Source organism: Cottoperca gobio, chromosome 2 (genome assembly GCF_900634415.1).
Source record: "Cottoperca gobio chromosome 2, fCotGob3.1, whole genome shotgun sequence".
Classification (NCBI taxonomy): Eukaryota; Metazoa; Chordata; class Actinopteri; order Perciformes; family Bovichtidae; genus Cottoperca; species Cottoperca gobio.
The window spans coordinates 11,288,348-11,312,077 of NC_041356.1; the positions used below are offsets into that span (position 1 = coordinate 11,288,348).

The 23,730-nt window shown below is 44.1% G+C and overlaps 1 protein-coding gene across 1 annotated transcript; it reads left to right on the forward strand.

The window, feature by feature from the left end:
- Positions 1–745: 745 nt before the first annotated feature.
- Positions 746–22,124, forward strand: LOC115020760 (collagen alpha-1(XVIII) chain-like). The gene is given in 43 exon segments (XM_029450699.1): positions 746–1,190; positions 1,192–1,291; positions 8,617–9,158; positions 9,995–10,075; positions 10,154–10,207; positions 10,387–10,462; positions 12,240–12,412; positions 12,498–12,515; positions 12,707–12,913; positions 12,993–13,019; positions 13,143–13,205; positions 13,276–13,359; positions 13,439–13,489; positions 13,572–13,703; positions 14,011–14,064; positions 14,159–14,203; positions 14,318–14,380; positions 14,695–14,826; positions 14,982–15,047; positions 15,134–15,160; positions 15,333–15,431; positions 15,579–15,614; positions 15,844–15,927; positions 16,083–16,115; positions 16,208–16,243; positions 16,334–16,393; positions 16,587–16,664; positions 16,804–16,839; positions 16,923–16,976; positions 17,249–17,320; positions 17,417–17,482; positions 17,774–17,804; positions 17,972–18,025; positions 18,109–18,143; positions 18,232–18,348; positions 18,442–18,589; positions 18,731–18,795; positions 18,918–19,046; positions 19,131–19,163; positions 19,248–19,772; positions 19,857–20,054; positions 20,359–20,468; positions 20,591–22,124. Coding segments are annotated over 43 exon segments (4,560 nt in total). The 5' UTR covers positions 746–938; the 3' UTR covers positions 20,805–22,124.
- Positions 22,125–23,730: the final 1,606 nt, after the last annotated feature.

Below are 23,730 nucleotides of genomic sequence, written 5' to 3' on the forward strand. Positions count from 1 at the left end.
GAGCGGAGCTTAAGATACACCCGCACTTCCTCAGCTGTTGCCTTTCATTCATGCCTCACACTCCTGCTGCTCTTCACCAGTTTAAAGTACACGCCATCACTTGTGACGGGTTTTCCCCCAAACAATAAATCAGACAGACGTTCCCGTATTGTGTTACTGAACTCTTTTTCCTTTTACTCTTGTTTGAAACAACACATTCAATAATGTATCTTCTGCTACAGGACAGGCTCAACTCGAGCCTCTGCGTTACCTCGACCTGTCAGCGGATGTGTCTATATTCCACTTATTACAAAGCCATGTGCACGTGTTAAGCCTCGTCTCAGGTCAAGGTTGAGATGTCCTTTCTTATCTACTAGGATGCAGGTTGCACTTCAGCTTTTTGCATCTGAAATTGGGATTCTTGCCCATTTTGATACGCATGGCATCTTGGAAATTGGACACCGAGCCATTGTGAACTACAGACTATGTACATATTTTAAAACTCCATATTTTGCTGAGGTTATTTCCGTGCAGTACGGGTGTGTCGTTGTGGTAACACAAACGCTTGCATGCTTTTTCTCCATGCTGCAGAGAAGGTCTTAGGGGACCACTCATCAAGGGGAGGAGTTTTTGTGTGTGTTGGGGCAACTTTGAATAACCAATGACATCCATCATCAGAGTAGCGAGCCTGCCTCTGCACTTTGGGTCACCCCCTGTTCATGTAAGTGCTTTTTCATGAGTTTGCATGCACTGGGAGATCTAGAGGGAGGATCTCTGTGTGTGTGAGCACAGTTTTTACGTCTTGGTTTTCATTCAGTGGATGCTCAGTGGCCCTTGAACAGCTTGGATTTAACTGTTGACCGGCTGGCTAACAGGTGGCGCTTGGGGAAACAGAGAGCTCTGTGTGGAGTGCTGCTGCACGCTCAAACACTTGGAGAACTGTTGCAGGAGCCAGCAGCATGTTGAGGATCCAGACGTGGTCGCTTCTCCTGGTTCTCTGCGCTGGGAGCTTGGATGCCTGGTTGTGGTTCTCAAGTCCAGAAGCCACCTCAGAGGCCCCGGCGGAGACAACGACAGTGGGAAGGACAGGTGCCAACGTGACATCCAATGGCACTCAGAAGAATGAAGAGGAGGAGGATGACAACTTGTCCGGGCTTGGGGAAGAAATCCTCAACGTGGCCACAGGAATCCATAAGTTTGTCAAGGCGTGGGGACGTGACCCCGACCGCGACCGCGACCGCGACCGCGACCGCCAGGACTACTAACGGAGGCCTGACAGAGAAGGTGGAGAGCGCTAACCCAAACACGACGGGTAATACAAACGGGTTCAGAGGGGAGCGGGTGGAGGAGGGCTCTGGGATCGGGGTAGGGAATGTGTCTGATGTAGAATCCGTTTTGAAAGGTGATAACGTCTCGGCTATCAATCTAACCGTAATCATAGACGTTTCTAAAATCAATGAGACTGTTGAGGGTGTTTTGGATTCCACGCTAACCCCCCCTGATAGTCGCATCAATGGTTCTGACCCGTCTTGTCTCCCGGTGCCTTCTGATTGGCCCATTTGCTCCGGCAAACGGCCCAAATCTTTCATGCTGCCCAACTTTTTCAACCACACATCTGTGGAGGAAGTGGGGGCGGTCCTACAGGAGTGGGCGTGGCTCACGAGGGCGAGGTGTCACCACAGTGCAGAGTGGTTCCTCTGCCTCCTGCTGGCGCCCAGGTGCCCGTCGCCTGCCGCGCCGCCGCAACTGCCCTGTCGCAGCTTCTGCCACGTGCTGCAGGACAGCTGCTGGGCGTCTCTGGAAAACGGGCGTCTCCCCGTGGAGTGTCACCTCCTGCCTGAAAGCGAGCAGGAGCCCGGGCGTCCTGCGTGCGCGTCAGTTAGTAACCTGAAAGGTAACCCCGGCGGGTTAGAATGTATCCTGTCTGCTGATACATTTTGAATCCGATGTCACGTCACTCTTTGTCGTTTTTAAGCGTTAGTGTGTGTCTGTCTGTGCGGTGTTTGTTTGGTAACACACTATTGCTGTTATGGATCTCAGGATGATCTATGATGTTGCATGTTTTAGCCATCTTTAATGCTTTCACACGTGTACTTTACATTACAGCACTTTAAAATGTTTGATTTGCAGGGACTTGAATATTCTCTTTTCTTACTCCACAAATTCTACTCTACATTACCCACAATGCACCTCGACCGCTGACAGTTCAGTCGGTTACAGAGGCATCAAAGTAAAAACAATGTTGACATGATGTTTTACGGAGATGAATGTTCTAACTAAGGCATCTTTCAAGTCTCTGCAAGTTTAATTTCCAACACATTAATCTAAATTATGCCTGGAAGGTGGAAAACAGTTGCCAATAATGTAAAGTACAAAGCCGCTCTGCAGTTAATGGGTTAAAACAAGCAAACCTGCGGTGTGGTGATCGCACTCGTTGTTGCTACTGTTGTCGTGTCGCTTTCTGTCCACATGTCCAGAGGACATCGTTCAGCACAAACGCATGATGCAACACCTGAGTCCACGCCCCTGTCCCCGGCTGCATGCCACCTTCATGTGATTGTCTCGTCAACTGCAAGCAGCGTTTTCTGTGTCAGCAATGGACAGCAACATTACAGGTTCTTTGTCGCCTCATCTTCAACAAAGCTTATTGTGAAGACCAAGCGAATAAACTGCGAATGCCTAACTAAATTCGGTTGCAAGTTACTTTCTAAATTGAGTCAAATGTTCCCAGGCTTAGAGCATATGAGATACACGGCTCAGAAGCCTTTCCCCGAGTATAAACCCTTCAGACAGGAAATGCTTCAGAGGCCCATGTCCTGCCTTTCAGTGGCTTCATAAATTGTGCAGGATGGAGTCTTCATTACAGGAGGATTGCTGCTGCATAGCTTCTGCTCTCAGGGGTTAACTGCATGAACTTTGCTTCATAAAACCATCTTTTCCCACACGAATATTTAATGTTAATGTTCTGGGTTTAAGTGGCAGATAGTTTAGTTATCTTCCATATACAGTAGGGTTCTTGTTTAGATAACCTTTCAACTCAGACATAAACCATAAGCTAAAACGTGGAGAGCTGGTAAACACAGAGAAGTGAAAGTAGCTTCATACATGGGACACTTTTTACAATGTTGTATTTATGGGGTGGGAATTTCCAAATGAACCCACACACAAAGAAAAAGGGAGAAATGGGACAACCTCCCTTAGTTTTAAGGACATTATGTTTTATTCGGGAATCCAATATAGATGCATTAGTTCTATATAATTGTCATTTCTTTAGGTTTTAATTGTAATAATTATCTTTATGCTTGTTTTTCTTGGACAGTTGGTGGTTTTCCTACATGCAGCATAACATCACATCCTACTCTCGCATGCCGGTCACGCGTTTCTGTCCTGGGTTATCTACTTGTCATCATATTTCCCAATATCTGATCTGGATTTCTGCGTGGATTTAGAGGCGAGTGCTGTTGAAGCTTCTTTAGAGTCTCAGAGAGGGGAAACAATCGGACCATCTGTGGCGGGGAGGATGGGCAGTCGATGGCATTTAGGATGGCGGCTGTGGGTGGGGAAAAAGTGTCTGCTCCCGGAGAAAGAGTGCGGAGCTTGTGTGCTCGGTTTGGAAGAAAGGGCGAGCGTGTCGCGGTCGATAACAAGGGAGCCTTGTGACTGGGATGAGACTGGGCGGCTCGAAGTCTCTGCCAGAGGTCAGAGGGCACCGCCAGTCGCCTACCTTCTCAAAGCAGCAACACTTGACGGGTGATAATTAAGTTTGCGGCCGTCCATTAGAAGATGAGCACAGACCGAGAGTGTGAGGGGGACTTTTATGTGAGTGGGAATTACCCGCTCTTTCGGGAAAAGAGTAATTCCTTCAAAAACACTTTAATCGCTTTAAGCTGCATATTGGGCCAATTTACAATCATGTATCACTAATCTGAGTCCTTCCTGTTTGCCAGTTAGTGGTGAGCTGGTTGTTGCGCCTGCAGACATAGCAACAGCAGCAAAGGTGGAAAACAGAATGAGAACAAAGCGTAATGAAGAAATGACCAATTATTGTGTGAAAGTCAGTTTACTAATCAGCTTGTAAAACAGTTTAATGTCTTCTGTGGCTGTGGAGAAGTCTCTGACTGAAAGCTTGATAATTAAACAGATTTCTGCACAGATCTGAGTGTGTGGACGCTCCTTCATTATGTTTGATCGTCTGTAGCTCCAGCAACACAGCTCATTCTGATACGGGGTGGGAACCAATGGCTGACCTTCAGACAGGCTAGCTGTTTCCACCCGTTTCCAGTCTTTATGCTAAGCTAAGCTAGCTATCTACTGGTTAATACAATTTAGGAAAATAGCGAAGCTGTTCACTTCATGATTATAAATCCTGTATGAAATATACAAACATCAATTAGATCAGTTCATTTTGAATGATAAATAAATAAAATAAAAAGTAATTATCATCCGCCTCTAGTGATCACTTTGACCCGGACTGATCACTGAGATATGACCACATTCCTGTGGCTGCTGAGAGCTGATGGTACCTGTTACAACATTTCTCCTCTCTGCCCAAATACATACTTCACACAGTAACAACATTTAATTTGGACTTGAGCCAAGATACCAGACGGGAACATAAAAAACCCTCCAGATGATGTCATCCGTGCTCCTCTCTGATCCCCCATCAGGCAGCTTTAATTTGCTCTCAGCTCGCAGTTTATTCAAACATGGATTAAGGTCTGACCGGGGAGCAGAGGGAAGCTGTAGATGTCACAGCTGTGTCGCCTCCGTTTGAAGTGTTAACTGATGCCACTTTACAGACGTGTGAAGTTGGTTCGGTCCCAAGAGGGGAGAACTACAGGACCGACTGGACTGCATGCATATCTCACATTCCTTTGTAGTTTATCATTAGACAATTAAATTATCTTGTTGTTGCAGTGCTTACTTTTCCAAATATGGACCCAGCTTTCAGCGCTAAAGTAAAAAAAGCTCTGGTTGAAGCATAATTTGATAATCGTGCAATGTTCTTTAACCTTTTGCATGCAACAAACTAAACGTTTGCTCTCACAGAATAGAAAGAAATGTTTTTTGTGTAATTATAGACGAGAAATGAGCAATAGCAATCCGTTACGTTCTATGCCACTTGCATGTTTCTGGCATTGTTTTGTAAAGTTTCTTTCTATCAAGTCTGCGCTCAGATTCAGTAATCGCATAGTACACATCATATATCAGCAGAAAAACTCCCTGCTGCAGCAAGTTCCAAGTATTTGAAAAGGAAAACTTGCTTGTCCAGATGTGGAACTGCTAATTTCCTCAGTACAGCATGTACTGTTCATACTTTAAACCCCATAAAGGGTCGTCCAAAAAAAAGCCGTCTGGATGGAATTATATTTCTCGGCATGATGCTTCTGCAAGTATTTCATCAAGTTGGTCGTGTTGAAAATCCAAATTCTGACTGTTGCACACGATATTCTGCTGGTTTTGAGCGGAGGAAGCTCTTTGCTTGTTTGACATACTGCCGCTGTTGTTATTACATGTTTTTCCCAAAGTCCAAGATGACTCAAATGTCTTGTTTTGTCCACAACTCAACTATATTCAGATAATTTCTTAGAGGAGCAAAGAAACTAGAACATCTTCACATTTCTGAAGCTGAAATCCGAGAAATACTCAAACCAATGATTTGATTATCAAAATAGTTCCCAATTTATTTAGTAGTTGACGACTAATCGATTAATCTTTGCAGCTCATGCAACTCATTCGCTACAGCAACATTGCTTTTGTCCCACGAGTCCCACCATCTGTCCCAACAATAGTGGAATGAATCATCAGCATACAATCTGAGTCATCACTTTGTTTGATCAATTCAAAAAGACTCCAAGGGATGCACAGTTTTTAAAAGTAGTTGTGTGCCTCTGGAAGCTGCTCTTCTTCCCCCTCGGGAGGCACTGTACTCTCCTAAACTTCTGGAGGAATCCCACAATGACATTTTTAAGTGGCATGTAGTGTCCGTGCAGACGTTTGGGACTGATTCAGCCTGTGTGCTTCATCCTAGTGTCCCTCATGGTGCACTTTCCCATGGACATCTGACACGCATTTCCTTCCTCTGCCTCCATCTGTCTGTGGCTTCACTGGCAATATCTTTCCATTCTTCACACGGTAAAACAGGCATTGAATTTCTCCGGGGTTAAATGTCGGACAATACAGACATGGCACTTAGTAATCCTCTGTAACAGAATACATGAGGTCATTTTTTTTATTTATCAATGCCTGCAGGGCTGTGAAGCATTGCTGTATGTTGTTCCTGCAGACAATGGGCCATGTTAGCATGAAGAAAGGGAGGAGACAGAAGCAGGGCATGGAGCCATCAGCAGGGTTAACATGATTGTTTCACAGGTCACACATTTGGGGGTCATGCCAGCTTCCTTCTGCCCTCTGGAGAACATCCAAGTTAAAGAAACAGTAACCACCAAGATGGATGCACTGTAGTGACTAAAATCTAATATATTCTGTAGCATTACCTGCTGGACTAATGGAAATAAAGTCTTTTTGAAATGATCCAGCTTGAAAAGCATCGTCCATTTCCTGTTAGTCATTTTGCTTTCTTTGCATTTTGGTTCAAATACATTCAGAGCCTGAGAAAGAGATTGCAGCTCGCTGCAGCTAAATGATAAACGAGTAGTTTGCAGACATGCTTCAGTGGGAGAGCTGTGGTTGGACTGGACAACCAGATGTGAATGTTTATCGCATGAAGTGAAACAGGATCTTAAAAACAGATTGACATGCTGCTGCAGCAGATGAAATGTCCTTATCAGTTATTTTCTACATGCATTTAACCCACCTGACTTGTGCAACAGCTGCAGCAGCTGTGTCACTGTGAGATTAACCAATAGCAGGTGCCCTCAGTGGGAAGCTGACCACCCGGCGCGTCCTGCTCGAGCTCCAATTGGATGAAATCCCACAGGATCCAGGTTTAGCTGTGCAGGGCGACACAACATAACACCACCATTCATGAAGCGAGGACTGTGTGTGTGTGTGTGTGTGTGTGTGTGTGTGTGTGAACATGTGTTTTACTCCCTGCCAGCGTTGGGTTGGTGAGTGCAGATGTGCAGTTGGTTATGAGCTGGTTGTCCCATAAACAACTCTCCATGGAGGAGTGTGAGAAGGTTTGCAGACGGACCAAAATGATGACGTCATATCCTGTTGAAACATTTAAACTTTAAAGAAAATGTCAGTCCTGCATTTAAGAGAATTGCTTTTTCTTAATCTGCTGTCCCACTTTACGGCTGAAACGATCAGCTGATCGACAGAAAATTAATCTGAAACAAATTTTCAAAACCAATGAATTGCTCCAAACATTTTTATGAAAAATGCTTTAAATGTTTTAAATTTACTTCTTTATTTGTCACATGGTATCTTTATTTTAATATATTTGGGTTTTCTACTGTCGCCTTGGGCTCTGGGAAGTTTTGATTGTCTTTTAAATGAGAAAATACTCATCAGATTAATCAATAAGGAATAAATATTGTTAAATTATCATTTGAAAGACTCACAGAGAGTCACAGTTGATCTTGTAATTCTCCTTTTTTAGGCGAGTTTAGTAACAAAATGCTTTTATTTTCTGTTTCATACTTGACTGGTGCAATAATGAAAGTGTGTACCGCCATCATGAGCTTCTCAGGTCGGAGGCATCTCCCAACTCAAGCTGGTCTTTGTCAGAGTTACAGCTTCCTTCACTTTCTTCGACTGAACACATTACTTAAGATGTATTTACATCAATAATAAACTATGGGAAACCCCCACGATCTCTGACCTTTGACCCTTTTAACGCACACATTGTACTTCTGGTCGTGTTCGCTCATGAATCTGCGTTGACAGGCCGTCCTCAGGAGATCACTGGTGTCCGCCAGGCCTGAACGCGTTTTCCCTTGTGATGTCGATTTATGGGAATGTACTGCGTTGGTCTCTTGGGCTGTTTGAATCTATGGGAACTGAAACATCAGCAGTTTTTTCCCGTTAATTTGATCCCTGGTCTCGCTGCATCAAACGTAGAAACTGGAATCCGAAAAACTCTCTGAGCCACTTTTTCCATTTTACAAGCCCACTGTACAGCGAGCACTAATCTGCGGTCTGCATCTTGACCTGGGGGGTCACTGTGGTTTAGTGTTTATTGTTCCAGGGGCACTCGTCATGGATCGGTTGAGTCGGTGAGGAAAGCAGTTTCCTAACTCTGCTTCCTGCAGTGAAAACACGTTTTAACACATCCTAACTTGTATTTCGTCCTGTAAAAAAAAGAATCTTAAATCGGAAGAAACAACTTAATTGAAGCACAATAAGAGACCATAATAATAACTCCTGGAGTTACAATGTCTTCCCATAGACTGCTCCGAGCACTAAAACATTAACATTTTACCTCCAAAGAATGTGTGATTTGCTGATCATTTCTGTGCTTCAAACCATGCCTGTCTTTGGAACTCGTGCTGCCTTCAAGTGCACCTCATAAACTCCTCTAAATGCAACCTTTATGGGGGGAATAGTAACGAATACGTCCTGTATTGAAAGTAGTTTTTGTGCAGGAAACATCTCATATTTGCTCTCTTCATTTCTGTATTGAAAGTTGCATTAGAAGATCTTAATGTGCTGTGTCTCCCCTTCCTGCAGAGGAGGACGGCATCTCTTTGCTCCAGCTGATCGGAGACCCTCCACCAGATGACATCACCAGGGTCTACGGGCCAGGGGGGGGGACCGCCTACGTCTTCAACCGGGCAGCGGTGTCGGGCCAGCCGGCTCTAGCCCACATCCCCAACCCTTTCCACCGCCACTTCTCCCTCCTCTTCCACATCAAGCCCACCACGCCCGCCGCCTCCGTCCTCTTCTCCATCACCGACGGGTCTCAGAAGATCATGTACATCGGCGTCAAGCTCAGTGCGTGGCGGTCCGGCCGTCAGAGCGTGCAGTTCTTCTACACCGAGCCCGACTCCGACACTTCGTATCTGGCGGCCAGCTTTGACGTGCCGAGCATGGTGGACAACTGGAGTCGCTTCGCGCTGTCGGTCTTCGATGAGCAGGTCACCTTCTACCAGGGCTGCGACTCCGAGCCACAGGTGGTGAAGTTTGAGCGTTCCCCGGATCCCATGGAGCTCGACACGGGGGCGGGGATCTTTGTGGGGCAGGCAGGAGGAGCCGACGCTGACAAGTTCGAGGTAATGTTTGAATACCAACTGAAACCGGATGATTCAGTTGAGTCGTATATCTGAGTCCGTACGTAAAACATTTATGGTTCTTTTATCTTCACAACTTGATGACATGTTCTGTAAAGTCTGTATTATAGAGGTGCACACTAACATTTGGAAAAGATAAACTCCAGGGTGCCAGCAGAGGAAATGCTCAAGTGTTGAAGAGATGTTTGCTCATCACATGTTGACAGAAATTAATGAAAAACAGCAAAGAATCTCCTCCAAATGTCCCCCACAGGACTGGGAAAAGTCATTCACTGTGTGCTACAAGAGCAGGTGTGTGTGTGTGTGTGTGTCTGACCTCTTGGTGGGGTCAGATCCCTCTTTAATATCTCCCTGTGGCACCTCACGGCAGGTTTGTGTTTGGGTTAGGCAGGGAGGAAGGGCAGACTTAACCCTCCTCGCTCTTGTAAATATATTACTTCACCCCTCTCACCTTTTTGACCTCTGACCTTTCAGCTGCCAGTCAGTGACCACATGTGACGGTCACATGGCATATAAGAAATCGATATGATACATGATAAAACTCTTCTGCAGTTGTGTTTTATTCTGAGCTGGCACACAAACGGGTCCCTTAGGAGAATATTCTCTCTTGTAAGACGTCATAAAGTCCACCTTGACTCCAAACTGTCTGCATCGTTTTTAAGAGCCAGAAAACGATCCCTGGTAGAGGATTTAAGAAGATCCTTCGCAGACAGAGAGGCAGCTGACACAATACTCTGAGTCATTTCTCATATTTTATATCCCTTTGGAGATTTCAGAGGAAGCTAATGTCATGACTGCAAACCATTTGGTGTTTTTAGGGCGAGATTGCAGATCTGAAAGTGGTGGGAAACCATCGGGCAGCTGAGCGTCTGTGTGACGACGAGGACGACTCTGACGCTGTGAGTATTTCGTCAATATCTTTATTCGAAGTGTCTGAATGCTTTTGTGCGTAACATCTTTCTCTCTCTGCCTCGCAGGCCTCTGGGGACTATGGCAGTGGGGAAGGCGACAGGACGGGACACACCGTGAAGGTCAGTTTGTCTTCTCACGTGAGAACACACAACATGAGAATGAATCTATCGCCTCACTGCACCCCAACACACCTGTCATGTAACTGCAATATAAACGCTGATCATTTAGCCTTTAATTCAAAATAAGCGTGTTAAAGTTTGGTAATTTATGCTGATATTTAAAACTGTTCTGTTTCCAGACCACGCCTACTTCCTTGCGGCCGGTACCTGCCCCCCCTCTGATATCCTCAGAGGGAACCAGACTCAAAGAAACAGGTAAAGCTCTTCATCACCATCATCATCGGCTGCCAAGACATCACATTGTGTAAAAGTGTAATGGAAGCTTTTAATCATACAGCAGCCACTGCCAACTCAACGCTGCGCTTTTACCCTGAAGTATGTGCATCAGGCTGCTTGTCTGGACCTGAGAGTATGGGGGGGGGGGTTTTGCTGCTGGGTTTAAACATGCTGGTGAGATTTAAAACTCTTTAGCTCCCCCAGGTGGATAGTTGAAGAAGTGGAGCATTTTTGGTTTGGTGCTGTCACTTTAAATAAGTGACTCCAAGGCTTTAAAATGTTGCAGGCGACAAGCAAAGTGTTTGTGTTGACTTTAGATGTCAGCAGCCCAGAAGGTGGGTCGCTGGGGGCAGTAGGATCGGGTCACGCCTTGCAGAAGTGCAGATTAAGATTAGCATTGTGTCCTAATCAACATCCTATCACAGATGAGCGCTGTGTCGTTTCTCATTATGTTGGAGCTGTGAGCATGTAGGTGTGTTGTTGTTTGTGGCTCAACATGAGTTGTTCTCCAGCTGTCAAATTCTACTCTTCTGTTTAATACAAAGCACAACGTCCCCTGACATTATAACTCCTGAAGAAGAGTCCTGCTTTGTTTTGAGGCCCTGTTTCAAAATTACATTTTTTAAGAGCCTCCTTATTTCAGATGATATTGTGCTTACCGCTAATGTTGCAGATTCTTAAATGATCACAGCAAACATGGGGCGATGTTATATTCCAGGACAGATCATTTAAAAAACTACAATTTTATCTCAATTTTTTATTGTATTTAATATATTATTATTATTATTATTATTATTATTATTATTATTATTATTAATGTTGTTTATTATATTATTAATAATAATAATGTTGTTTATTATTATTATTATTATTATTATTAATATTATTAATGTTGTTGTTTATTAGTATTATTGTTGTTGTTTATTATTATTATTATTATTATTATTAATGATAATAATAATATTAATGATGTTTATTAATAATAATAATAATAATAATAATAATAATAATGCTGATATAATTATTGTTATTTATAAGTCTTTTTTACTTAATATTTATTAATATTACCTCTCCATTTATTTAGCTATCTACATTTGCATGTCTGGAAATGGGCATCAACATGTATAAACTGAACATGAAAATTAAAACGTAATATTACACATCAGAACACATGTGTAAACTAAGGATACAATAAATCATCATTATTCTCACTTTAATCACTTAATGCATCCACAATCTTGGCATATAGGTAATCTGCCGTCCCTGCTAAGTATAGGAACCTACCACAATCCATTAATAACCCATGAAATATTAACCAAATGAAATCGAATATAGTTTTAACTATAAGGTTCTCAGTGATGTGTTAACAAGGTGCTGCACTGCTTCACATGTCTCATCAGCTCCACTAGGTGGCGTAAGACCACTGAGACAAAAACACATCATCTATTCTTCATTTCTCTCTTTCTTTCATGACAGACTTGTTTGGTTTTTATATGTGATGCTTTGTTTGTGCTGTGTAATTGTATTAATTGCTGTTTGACTCTTTAATGTTTCTCATAAATAGGTACTTTTGCATTTTGGTGGTGGATCAGTGTCGGAGTAATTTTACAATACAGATCACTGTTAGTATTTTAGTAATTTAGGTCAGCATGTGTGTTTGCTTTTGTTGTGAGCATGCATCTGCAAGTGGAGCGAAGTAGCGTCCTCTGCGTGAGTCCAGTTGTTCCTAATTTATTTATTGTGACCCGTCCTTCAGGTGCCGACGGTGCTAAAGGTGAGAAAGGTGACAGAGGATCGCAAGGCTCAACGGGGGACAGGGGCCCTGCAGGGCCGAAGGGAGATTCCGGCTCCAGCTCCGGCTCCTCCGGCTCCAGCTCCGGCTCCTCCGGCTCCAGCTCTGGCTCCTCCTCTCAGGGTGACGCACAGAAGGTAGAAACATCGCTTTCTGCACGACTGCACGATCAGCTGCATCCAAAACTTCTGCTTAATATTTGTCTTTTTGTCTTTATTTCAGGGAGATAAAGGTGTAAAGGTATGTACACTTCATCATATTAAATATGAGGAGACCATCAGCTCGTACACACGCTCTCACAAAACCAGATAAAACATGAACTTCATCATTTTGACACAGAAATCCCAACTGGAGGTCCACTTACTAGCTTTGTTCTCAAACTTCATCACAACATATTCATCTGAATCGGACTTTCCCTTCCTCCTCATCAGGGCAGTTCCGGCTTCGGATACTCTGGCAATAAAGGAGAGCGTGGGTCTCAGGGGCCTCCCGGGCTCCCTGGTCCCCCCGGTCCTGCAGCCGAGGTGGTTCGACTCGGGGACGGCTCCGTCGTGCAGCAGGTGTCTGGACCCCCCGGACCGACGGGACCAGCGGGGTCAAATGGGGCTGCAGGACCTGCAGGAACCGATGGAGAGCCTGTGAGTAAACTCTTGATTGTCCACAAACGTTCGTTTTCTTCATCTTAATGTGACTCACTGATTGTTCTTCTTCCTTCAGGGAGATCCAGGAGAGGATGGGAAAGCTGTAAGCGTCTTTGTTATTATTGAACAGATTGAGATGTTTCTGTGAAATCAGAATTAGGTTTGGACTTTTCTAGAAAACGAAGAAACTGGCAGTATCATGTAGTTGCTTTGCTCCTGTTTCCAGGGTCCCGCTGGGCCTCAAGGTTCCCCAGGAAACCCAGGAACTGCTGGTGCTAAAGGCCAAAAGGTTGTTCTTAAACTACTATTACATTAAGTTACAAGGATTTCTTTATCGTGATAATGTGTGATACTTCCAGGGTGAGCTTGGTGACGGTCAACCAGGACCCAGAGGCCCCCCGGGTCCACCGGGCCTTCCTGGCGCTGGCACCGGGGACCGCCCGGTACGTGCACTCTTCAAACACGCTTTCCTTTCTTTACTGTTTGCAGACTTGTTCACTGTGTTTCATTATGTGCTGACAGACGTTCTTTGACATGGAGGGCTCAGGATTCCCAGACGTGAACAAAATCCGGGTAAGTTGATGATCGTTCAAATTGGAAGTTGAGTTTTTATATAATACATACAAACATAACGAGTTTGTGTTTTGTTATCCAGGGTGCCAGCGGTCCTCCGGGTCTCCCAGGACCTCCCGGTCCTCCTGGGATCTCGGTGGCACTCGGGGAAAATGGCCCCGTAGCTTTCGGACCTCCTGGACCGCCTGGACAGGACGGAATCCCCGGCCTGCCGGTGAGTGGCATGATACGGTTTTTAATCGATTAGTTAATTGTCAGAAAATGAATCGACAACTTTATTGATGATCGATTGTTTGTAGACGTGTAACCAGATCGATGCAAAATGAAAAGAATCGATACATATCATCTTTAAGATCCACCTTTATTTTGAAATTCTGAACTGATAAAAACACTTTATAGTGAAAACAGGAAGTCCATCTTTGTTCTTTGTATTAAAAATAATAGATTGTCAAAAGAAATGTATTGTTCTAGCATCTAAAATGTAAAAACTCTGAATGTTTCTACGTATCCTGCTGTTTCAGGGCCCTCCTGGTCCCTCTGGCAGACCGGGTCAACCAGGTTCTGGAGGAGTCAAAGTGAGATTAAACAATATTTCTCACAGGTTACAAATAAAACATTTTGTTTTTCATTTTGTTTTTTCATCACAATGCAAATATCTTTCCCCTGCAGGGTGACGGTGGTGATCTCGGTCTTCCGGGAGCAGCTGGAGAAAAGGTGAATGAATGTTATAAATAAAGTTTTTGCTCTTGAACTTGAAATCAAAATGAGAAATGTGTGGCGGGTGCATCCAGATAGATTCTCTCCTTCCTGTTTGTTGCCTTCCTCCAGCAAATTTCGCAAGACTCCAACTTTTTCACGGGCCTGTTTTCTTACTTTGCTCCATCCTCTACGGTGTGTAATGGGTCGCAGGTACTGGGGGGGTCTCTGCTTTGGTGTTTGTCTTCCTATTTCACCACTTCATATCATTGTTACCCTCATGTCGCCGTAAATATGACAGTTTCTTAAACCTAAACCACAGCCTTCAAGCTATATGTCTTTAATATGAGGTGCAGACATCTTAAAGTTTCTGTTTATTGGTAAGACTTCTAACGTATATCTTTCTGCACATGTCTCTCGCATGTCGTCTCTTTTGGCATCCCCTTTCCTCACTTATTGTTGCCGTTGCATTCATTTCCTAACATGTCTACCTGTCCTTCTCACCTTAGGGTGCTCAGGGTGACCTTGGACAGACGGGTATATCAGGAGAGAGTGGGCTGGCAGGGCTTCCAGGTCCCATGGGACCCGTTGGACCTGCCGGACCCCCTGGGCCACCGGGGCCTTCGTACCGCGGGGGTTATGTGAGTAGAGCTTAAACACATGCAGGTGCATGCACAGAGGTTCATTCACAATCTTGAGCATTTAGTGATTTAGGTTTGTTAAGCCCCTTTCCCCCCTCGACAAAAACAACACTGACGCCCACTAAATATTCCTTCTCTCCCCTCTCTCCTCACAGGGTAACCAGGGTGATTACGAGGTGAACAACGGCTCACCTGGACTCAACGGCCCACCTGGACCTCAGGTAGCCGATCGCACACACACAGGAAGTGAAACCTTCTCTTTACAGTCGATGCCCTGCTTCATGTTTCCATGTTTTCTGTCTTCCAGGGTCCACCTGGTATTGCAGGTCTACCTGTAAGTGTCTTTTATGTTCTCTGAACTACACCAAGTATTATTATTATTATTATTATTATTAATGGAGGGATATTCTTGGTATAAATCAATGCAAGTTGTATCTAAAAAATAAGATAAAATAATACTTTTCTGACTGTGTGAGTATTACTGATGTCTCATTCATGGTTTCCAGGGTAAGTCCGGTTTGCCAGGTAATTATGGAGACAAAGGATCGGAGGGACCACGAGGACATCCCGGGATACCAGGTCTCGACGGGTTCCCCGGACAGTCGGTAGGAGGCCAGATGAATTCTGGGATTTGTTGTTTTTGTATGCTATGTAACATGTAAGTACTGCACCACTAGCCTCTTCAGACACACATGTTGCAGTTTTGCACTCGCTTGTTTTCATTAATTATAACTGATTGTGTTTATTTTTAGGGTGAAAAGGGAGACAAAGGACTGAGAGGAGATTTGGTGAGTCATGTGCAAAATAAACAAAACAATGGGCCTCATGCAGGAACGTCTCTCTTATTGTTTCTCTTTATCCTTCGTACTGAAGCTATGCTAACATGCTGTCACCATATTCACCTTCTTGGTTTAGTGTTAGCATGCTAACGTGCTAATTAGCTCAGCTGCTGTGTGTTGCAGGTATTTGCTCATAAACTTAAAAATACTTTGTATTTTCTCGTATGTCACTATGTAGGGTCTGCCAGGGCGAGATGGCGGGCCACCTGGACCTCCAGGGCCTCCCGGACCTCCAGGACAAGTCACCCACCAGACAAGCGATGTGAGTCCGTCGTTAACGTGGAGATTAAATATCAAATTAACTGAAGCCTCACATGAACGCCTGCCTTTTCATAAAGTTACTCATATTTTACTAACAGTCACTGCCTGCTGAGTTGTGTGTTCACCTCCACACTAACTAACTTTGTCTTGCTGTAGTCTAATGAAGTATATTGGAACGAAGGGTGGCAGGTGAGTGTCCCCTAACCGCACTAAAGTTACTTTAACACGTTTGCTGTGTATTTGTTTGTTTGCGTCACGTGTCCTCGCTCTCTCTTCTTTAGGGAGGAGTCAGTATTCCGGGTCGAGCAGGATTCCCAGTATGTATCTCTGTCATTATCACGCAGTTTGGAAAAGTCCAATCAATGTATGTGAAAATGTATTAAAGTGTATTAAATGTTTTCGTTTAGGGGCCCTCTGGACCAAAAGGCGAAAGGGGAGACTCAGGTCTTCCAGGATATGCAGCTAAAGTAAGATAATCCACTTTTTATTTCATTAATTCAGCGTTGAATTTTCTTTTTTGTTGCAACATCGTACACTGCAAAGACAGATTTGTCCTATTGCAGTTGTATTTACATAAAACAGCCATGCATGAACAGCCATGTTAAGAAAATTACCTTTCATTTGCTCCAGTGTTGGTTTTAAATGTGTTGTTTTGTTCAGGGGGAGAAAGGCGAGCCGGGCGTCATCATGGGGTCTGACGGGAGACCGCAGTACATCGGTGGTCTGGGAGGACAGCCGGTAAAAACCTTTATAACGACGATGCATTCACATTTCTGCATCACAGCTCTAGTTTACGTTCTGCCCTGCTTAAATGAACTTAAATGTCTAAATGATTCATTCCTAAAATGTCAGTGTTTACATGTGTATTCTGTTACAGGGCGACAGTGGACCCCCCGGTCCTGTGGGACCTCCTGTGCGTACCATATTCTTATTCACCATGTTTTAAATGTTTTGCTGAGATTATATAACAAGTAACAAACCTTTTCTTTCCTCCAGGGTCCTTATGGTACTGAAGGCCAAAAGGGAGAGATCGGGTTTCCAGGTAGACCGGTGAGTAGACTTTCATAATATATAAACTAATATTATAGACTTGGATGCTGTCAAACTTAGAGAAATGTAAAGTAAAAAGTTGGTATGAACTAAATTTACAAAAACAAAGATGTCGGACAGTCAAAGGAGTTAATTCAAAGTCATACACTATTTAAAACTATATACAAATAAGTTGATTAACAAATATAAAGCTGAGGTTTAAAGGTTTCATTTTTACACATCTTGTTGTCAAAAGGGTTCAATATGAATCTGAACGCTGAGTTTTGTCGTAGGGGCGACCGGGCCTGAACGGCGCCAGAGGGGAGAAGGGAGACTCGAGCTCTGGATATGGAGCTGGTTACCCCGTGAGTGTCACACATTTTCTCTTATTTAAAAGTCAACAGAGTCTGAATTTCAGTCCCATCAGGACACAGTGACCCATGTTTGTTGTTGTGTCCCAGGGCGCTCCAGGTGCACCGGGCCCCCCTGGACCTCCCGGACCTTCTTTTCCTATCGATACGCGCACAGTGAGTCCAGACGCAAACATTTAGTGTGTTTTCATTTCTACCAGCCACACACACACAATGGTTTTGTCTGTCACTTCTGAAATGTATGTATAACGCGTAGAACGTAGAAATATATCATGGTACCTTAATCCATGACTATTTATTATTAAAAATGATAGTTCTTCATATAAGATAACGTCGTTATAGTCGACTGCGTGTGGGAAGTGGGATTAGTAGATTAACATATATCATTTACGCTTTTTAAGTCATTTAAATGTTGCTACTAAATTATAATCTTCTTTTTAATTTCAGGGATTGGACGATTATTCCAGACATTATCCTGGTAAATTCACTTCATGTTTGTCACGACTGATTCTGGAGATTGATTTGCTTTGTTACGAGAGTTAAAGAAATATCAGTCTTCTTATCTAACTCTCGGCAATAAAGCGTATTACCAAAGCAACAAACACTTAAACATTAACACATCGCTGCTGTGCTTCTTGTTCAAAGCGGTTAAAGGAGAGAAAGGGGATCGTGGACCATCAGGCACACTTGATATCTCAGGTAGCACCACTCTCTGTGCACAAGTACATGTTTCATGTTTTCAGTGTGTAGACAAATTCAAAGCGTTCTTGTTTCTGATGCAGGAGCCGGGTCCACCTTGGACATCTACACGTTACGGGTCAGTCTCACATCTGTTCATGGTTACACTAGTAGCGTCATTATGATTGTTGTTCATACGTCTTGGATGTTTCTAAATGATGTTTCAGAATGAGTTGAAAGGTGAAACGGGCAGTCCGGGCTTCAAAGGAGAGAAAGGAGAACCGGCCGGAGGATATTATGACCCCCGATATGGAGGGAGCGGAACCGGAGTGCCTGGACCTCCTGTAAGATCCCGCTGTCAAAAACATAACGCTTTACAGTCAGGTTATACTCAAATAAATCCAAATCTGAATTATCTTCTGACCTTGTCCCATCAGGGCCCAAGAGGCGACTCCATCGTTGGCCCTCCAGGACCTGAGGGGCCCTCTGGTCAACCAGGAAGAGGCTATGATGGTCAAGCTGGACCACCAGGGCCGCCCGGACCTCCAGGAGAATCCATACCTGGATCTTACAGAGGCACACAGAGTGAGTTATGATCATAAACACACCCAGATATACACCATCAATTTTATTAGTAGTACCGTACTTAGTACTTTAATCTACCCACCACTGAGATGAAGTCTGAGTTCTATCATATGACCCCCCCCCCCCCCCTTTGAATGACAGCTATCAATATTCCTGGACCCCCGGGACCACCTGGAGTGCCTGGAATACCTGGACACTCCTCAGGGGTGAGAAAAATTGTTCACACTGTCAGATTCTCTGCTTATTATCTAAAAATACATCATGAAATACACATACCACTGTGACTGCAGCAGCTTTGTTTACTTTAAGAGTGTTTTTGTGTTTGTAGGTGACAGTGTTGAGGTCTTATGATACCATGGCAGCCACCGCTAGAAGACAACCTGAGGGCTCTCTGGTGTACGTTATGGATCAAACGGATCTTTACTTACGGGTCCGAGGTGGAATTCGTCAGGTCCAGGTAAAGTGTTTTATCTTTTCTTTTCTTTTTATCGGCACGAGACATAAATGTATATTCATGCCGTCGTCTCCTTTATTTTTGCAGCTCGGGAGCTACATTGCGTTGCCCATTGAGGATGTAAGTGTCATTTTGTCCTTTCTTCTCTTCTTCAGAACATGTAATGCACCCAGTTTTAATGCATATCCTGCACATTGTTTTCAGGGTAATGAGGTTGCAGCTGTGGAGCCCCCACCAGTCGTGCCTTTCTACCCAGACCACCACACCAACACCAACACCGACACACACGACTCCCACAGGCCAGCTGAGAGTCCGGTGCACCCTGACTCTGGCCATCAATCACGCCCGGAGCCGCACCACCCGACACACCAGGACCCTCAGTACCCGTCGAACCCTGACCCCAGATACCCAACCCACCCTGATCCCAGATACCCAACCCACCCTGATCCCAGATACCCAACCCACCCTGACCCCAGATACCCAACCCACCCCGACCCCAGATACCAACCTGACCCACGGTATCAGCCGGACCCTCGGGTCCCAGCACCCACAGATCCCAGGTTTCCAAGTTACTCAGACCGGTTAAATCAACCAGACGGTAGGTTTTCTGTCAATACGGCCCAGGAACACCCTGCGTACCCGGACACCCGCTACCCAGTCACTCCTCAACGAAGACCACCTCCTCCTGTGCCCCAGACTCCGGTCCACCATCATTCCTCAGGTCCAGGGGTAAGAGAGGTCACACTCACACCTCTGCTATAGGTTCTATTGTGATAGTAAATATTACTACTGAGCATGTTGGTGTTCCCGCAGCTCCACATCATCGCCCTGAACAGCCCTCACAGCGGCGCCATGCGTGGCATCCGCGGCGCCGACTACCTGTGCTTCACTCAGGCTCAGGCCATCGGGATGAAGGGAACTTTCCGGGCCTTCCTGTCCGCCAAACTCCAGGATCTGCACAGCATCGTCCGAAGGGCCGACAGGGACCGCATGCCAATAGTCAACCTGAAGGTAGCCAACAGAGGTTTTTCAAACATTTAAAGGAATAGTTTTGGGGAAAAGAGTCACATAAGAAGATCTCATGTCTGCACGGTAAACATGAAGCTACAACCAGCAGCCGGTTAGCGTAGCTTACTGGAAACAGCCGGAAACTAGAGCTGCACAATTATTCAAATATTTATCGCAGTCACAATTTTGGCTTCCCACAACTAAATGAACATGATAGATGCAGTATTTAAAATATGTGCTCAACTCAAAACGTTTCTGGATAGCCTTCACCAGATCTTTGTACTTATTGTGTTCTCATCTTTGTCAGGACGAGGTTCTGTTTGACAGCTGGGATGCTCTCTTCAATGACGGCAGGATGAAGGACAACGTGCCGATCTACTCCTTTGATGGCAAAGATGTTCTCAGTGACAGCACATGGTGAGCCCCAAACAACCTATAAATACATAACACAATCATATAGACTGAAAATAAAGCAATAAACATGGAGAAAGACTCTCCAAAGCGTCCTCTATTCACGCCGCCCTTTTGTTTGACCCCAGGCCAGAGAAGATGATGTGGCACGGGTCAACGGTCTCCGGGCAGGGGCATGTCGACAGCTTCTGCGAGGGGTGGCGTGTGGGTGACCGCGCGCTGACCGGCATGGCTTCGTCGCTGCAGAACGGCAATCTGCTCCAGCAGAGCTCCAGCAGCTGCTCCAGCTCATACGTCGTGCTGTGCATCGAGAACAGCTACATCACCCACGCCAAGAGATAGACGCACACATACATGCACACACACACACACACACACACACACACACACACACACACACGACACTGGACAAATCCCAACGCAGTCAGCCATGCCTTTGTCCACACGTACTTTCCTGTCTATTGTAAATAAGTGTTTTTCTTATGAATAATTACTTTATGTTTGTTAACCACTCCTATATGGTGCTATACAGGATTATCCCACGTGTTGAACCTCAGTTGAGCTCAGGATACTTACAGTAACACACCTGCCGGCAGCCATATTGGACACAAATATGGAGAAATATAATGGTAACACACTAGAGCCACATGTTGAGGCTAATTCTAGAAAGACAAGACATTTTTAACAAATACATCTAGCAAGATTTGTCACACAGCAAACCCTCTCACTCTCCATATGTCCATAAAAGGGAAATCATACGTACTGTGATCATACGTAGAAGTTACGTCTGAACGACTACAAAGAATGGTGTAAGTGAGGAAGTCGTTCTCGTCTTCCTGTCTGCCAAGAATCTTTCAAATATCAACTTACCATATTTACAACTCAAGTACGAGAGCGGTGTTAATAATGTTTCCAAACAAGGTGGTTTAAAAAATGTACTTTTTATATACAGTGTAGGTCGGTGCTGGAGTGGAAAATGGAGTAATTTGTAATACTCGGTTGAGTTTTGGTGCAGTCATCAACACATTTCAGCGTCCAAGAGCAAGATAAACACGAGTTATTGTTTAGGAAATGTGTGTTTTTAACTTCTATTTCTTTACACTGATGTTATCTGTAACCCATAGCACTTCAGTAATAGCTTTTTTTATGTTGTGACTGTCCTACATGGGAAGATGTTTTCAAATCATATTTTTAGCAGTAACAAAGGGATATTTATTTTTTATAAACCGTGCATTTTCTAGTATAATGTGTGACGTGAATGCTTTCACAAAGAATAATAACATTTCCATATATATCCAGCAAATGTGCAAACACTACACAAGGGTGTGTAATGCTTCTCTGATTTAAAGTTTGTGCACAAAGCAAGCAAACTAATTTGCGTCCACATATCTGGATAGGATTCAGCCATAAGTGTTTGTCGATGCACTGTTGCTTTTTATTTGTTTATTCCAGAACAGTAAATGCACTGCAGCTAGCTTACAGTGGAGACGATGCAATCACGACAGTGAAACTTCAAACGTCTATAAGTGGAGAATATAGAGACATTTTCATGTGCCATAACAAATGCAGTAAGATTTGTATTATCTGTTTTTCTCCTTGTGTGTGTGAGCAACATTTTTAAAATGCTGCATCTCATTGAATAAACCTGTGTGGAAATTGTGAGTGGCGTTCTGAGGTGCGTGTTTTTAGATATCCGTACAGTAAATTCATGTTCATGCCATCAGCCAGCTGCCGGCACAGCTGCGGCTCATTAGTGTGCAGAAGAGTTTCCCTCATGCATTGGTTGTTCTGTTGCCTGAGAGCTGCAGCTGCATGTGATACCTGCGTCCTTAAGTGACCTTCTGCATGTCTGTAAACAAAGACTGTACAGCACACAACACCCTCTGTCTTTAGACCCTCTATCTTTAGACCCTCTGTCCTTAGACCCTCTGTCCTTAGACCCTCTGTCCTTAGACCCTCTGTCCTTACACCCTCTGTCCTTAGACCCTCGCATCGCACAAGGAAAAACTTCCTAAAAGAAACCTCATAATTAAACGGGGAAAATGGAAGAAACCTCAGGGAGAGCAACTGAGGAGGGATCCCTCTCCCAGGACGGACAGACGTGCAATAGATGTCGTGTGTACAGGATAAACAACATAGTACAAATACAACATTTGACAGAAATTATGTTGTGTTGAAAAAGAGAAAGTTTGGATGAATCCAGGATAATGTCAAAAAGGCTTCCCGGTGTCTAGCAGGACCAGGGCAGCAGGCGCAGCCACGATTCATGATCCTGACGTAAACTTTATCAGTGGCAACCTGCCACATGAGACACAGAAACTCCGGGGATGATGCCCCGGATGATGAGTTAGTAACATACATTTACATAAATGCATACAGATAGAGAGGGAGAAGAAGAGAGAGGAAGGGAGGGGAGGAGAGAGGAAGAGAAGGAAGGGAGCAGGGAGGTGTCCCCCGGCAGTCTAAGCCTATAGCAGCATAACTAGGGGCTGATCCAAGCCAAGCCTGAGCCAGCCCTAACTATAAGCTTTATCAAAAAGGATGCATTCAAAATATACTTAAAGAGAAGTTTTACCAACAAAATGCAATTAAAGAATCAAAAGTTAGTGAAGAATGACTCCTGTCAGTGTTATATTATTACATTATTGGATCTTGATGTGTGAACATGTAGACTAAGCAATATTTTTATTGAACTTGAGGTGCTGCTGTTTTTTCTACTTTATATAAACAATTTTTGGGTATTTAAATCTATAATAATGAATCATATTTCAGATACTGATCACATGTTTTTTGTGTAAAATCTTAATCTGGAATCTAACTACTAACTCTAGCTGGTAAATACAAAGAAAACATATATATATAGTATAACAGGTGTTGAATTCTGTTGCGTTTCTGTGCTTAAATGATATGAAAAGCCCTGCAATGACTCACATTTTCACTTAAATTAACTTCATTTTAAGTTCTTTTTGCACAAAGCAAATAAACGAAAAGGAAATTGTGGGCTGACATTTCACTGAAGGAAAATAATCCCCTTCTGAGAAACGACAGTACGGACAAACCCTTCAATGAGTCACTGCAAATAATATAATAGGAAGCAAGAGATGGAAAAAAAACTGACGTAGTTTCTCTGTGCATCATGCAGGATTGTCAAATATATCCAGTTATTTTTTTAAGGAATTAAACAAATGCAGAAGAGACAACCCTGAAAGCAGAAGTGCTGGCTGTACTCGATCTTTTTTAAGACTGTATTTGTTGCAATCGTATCAGT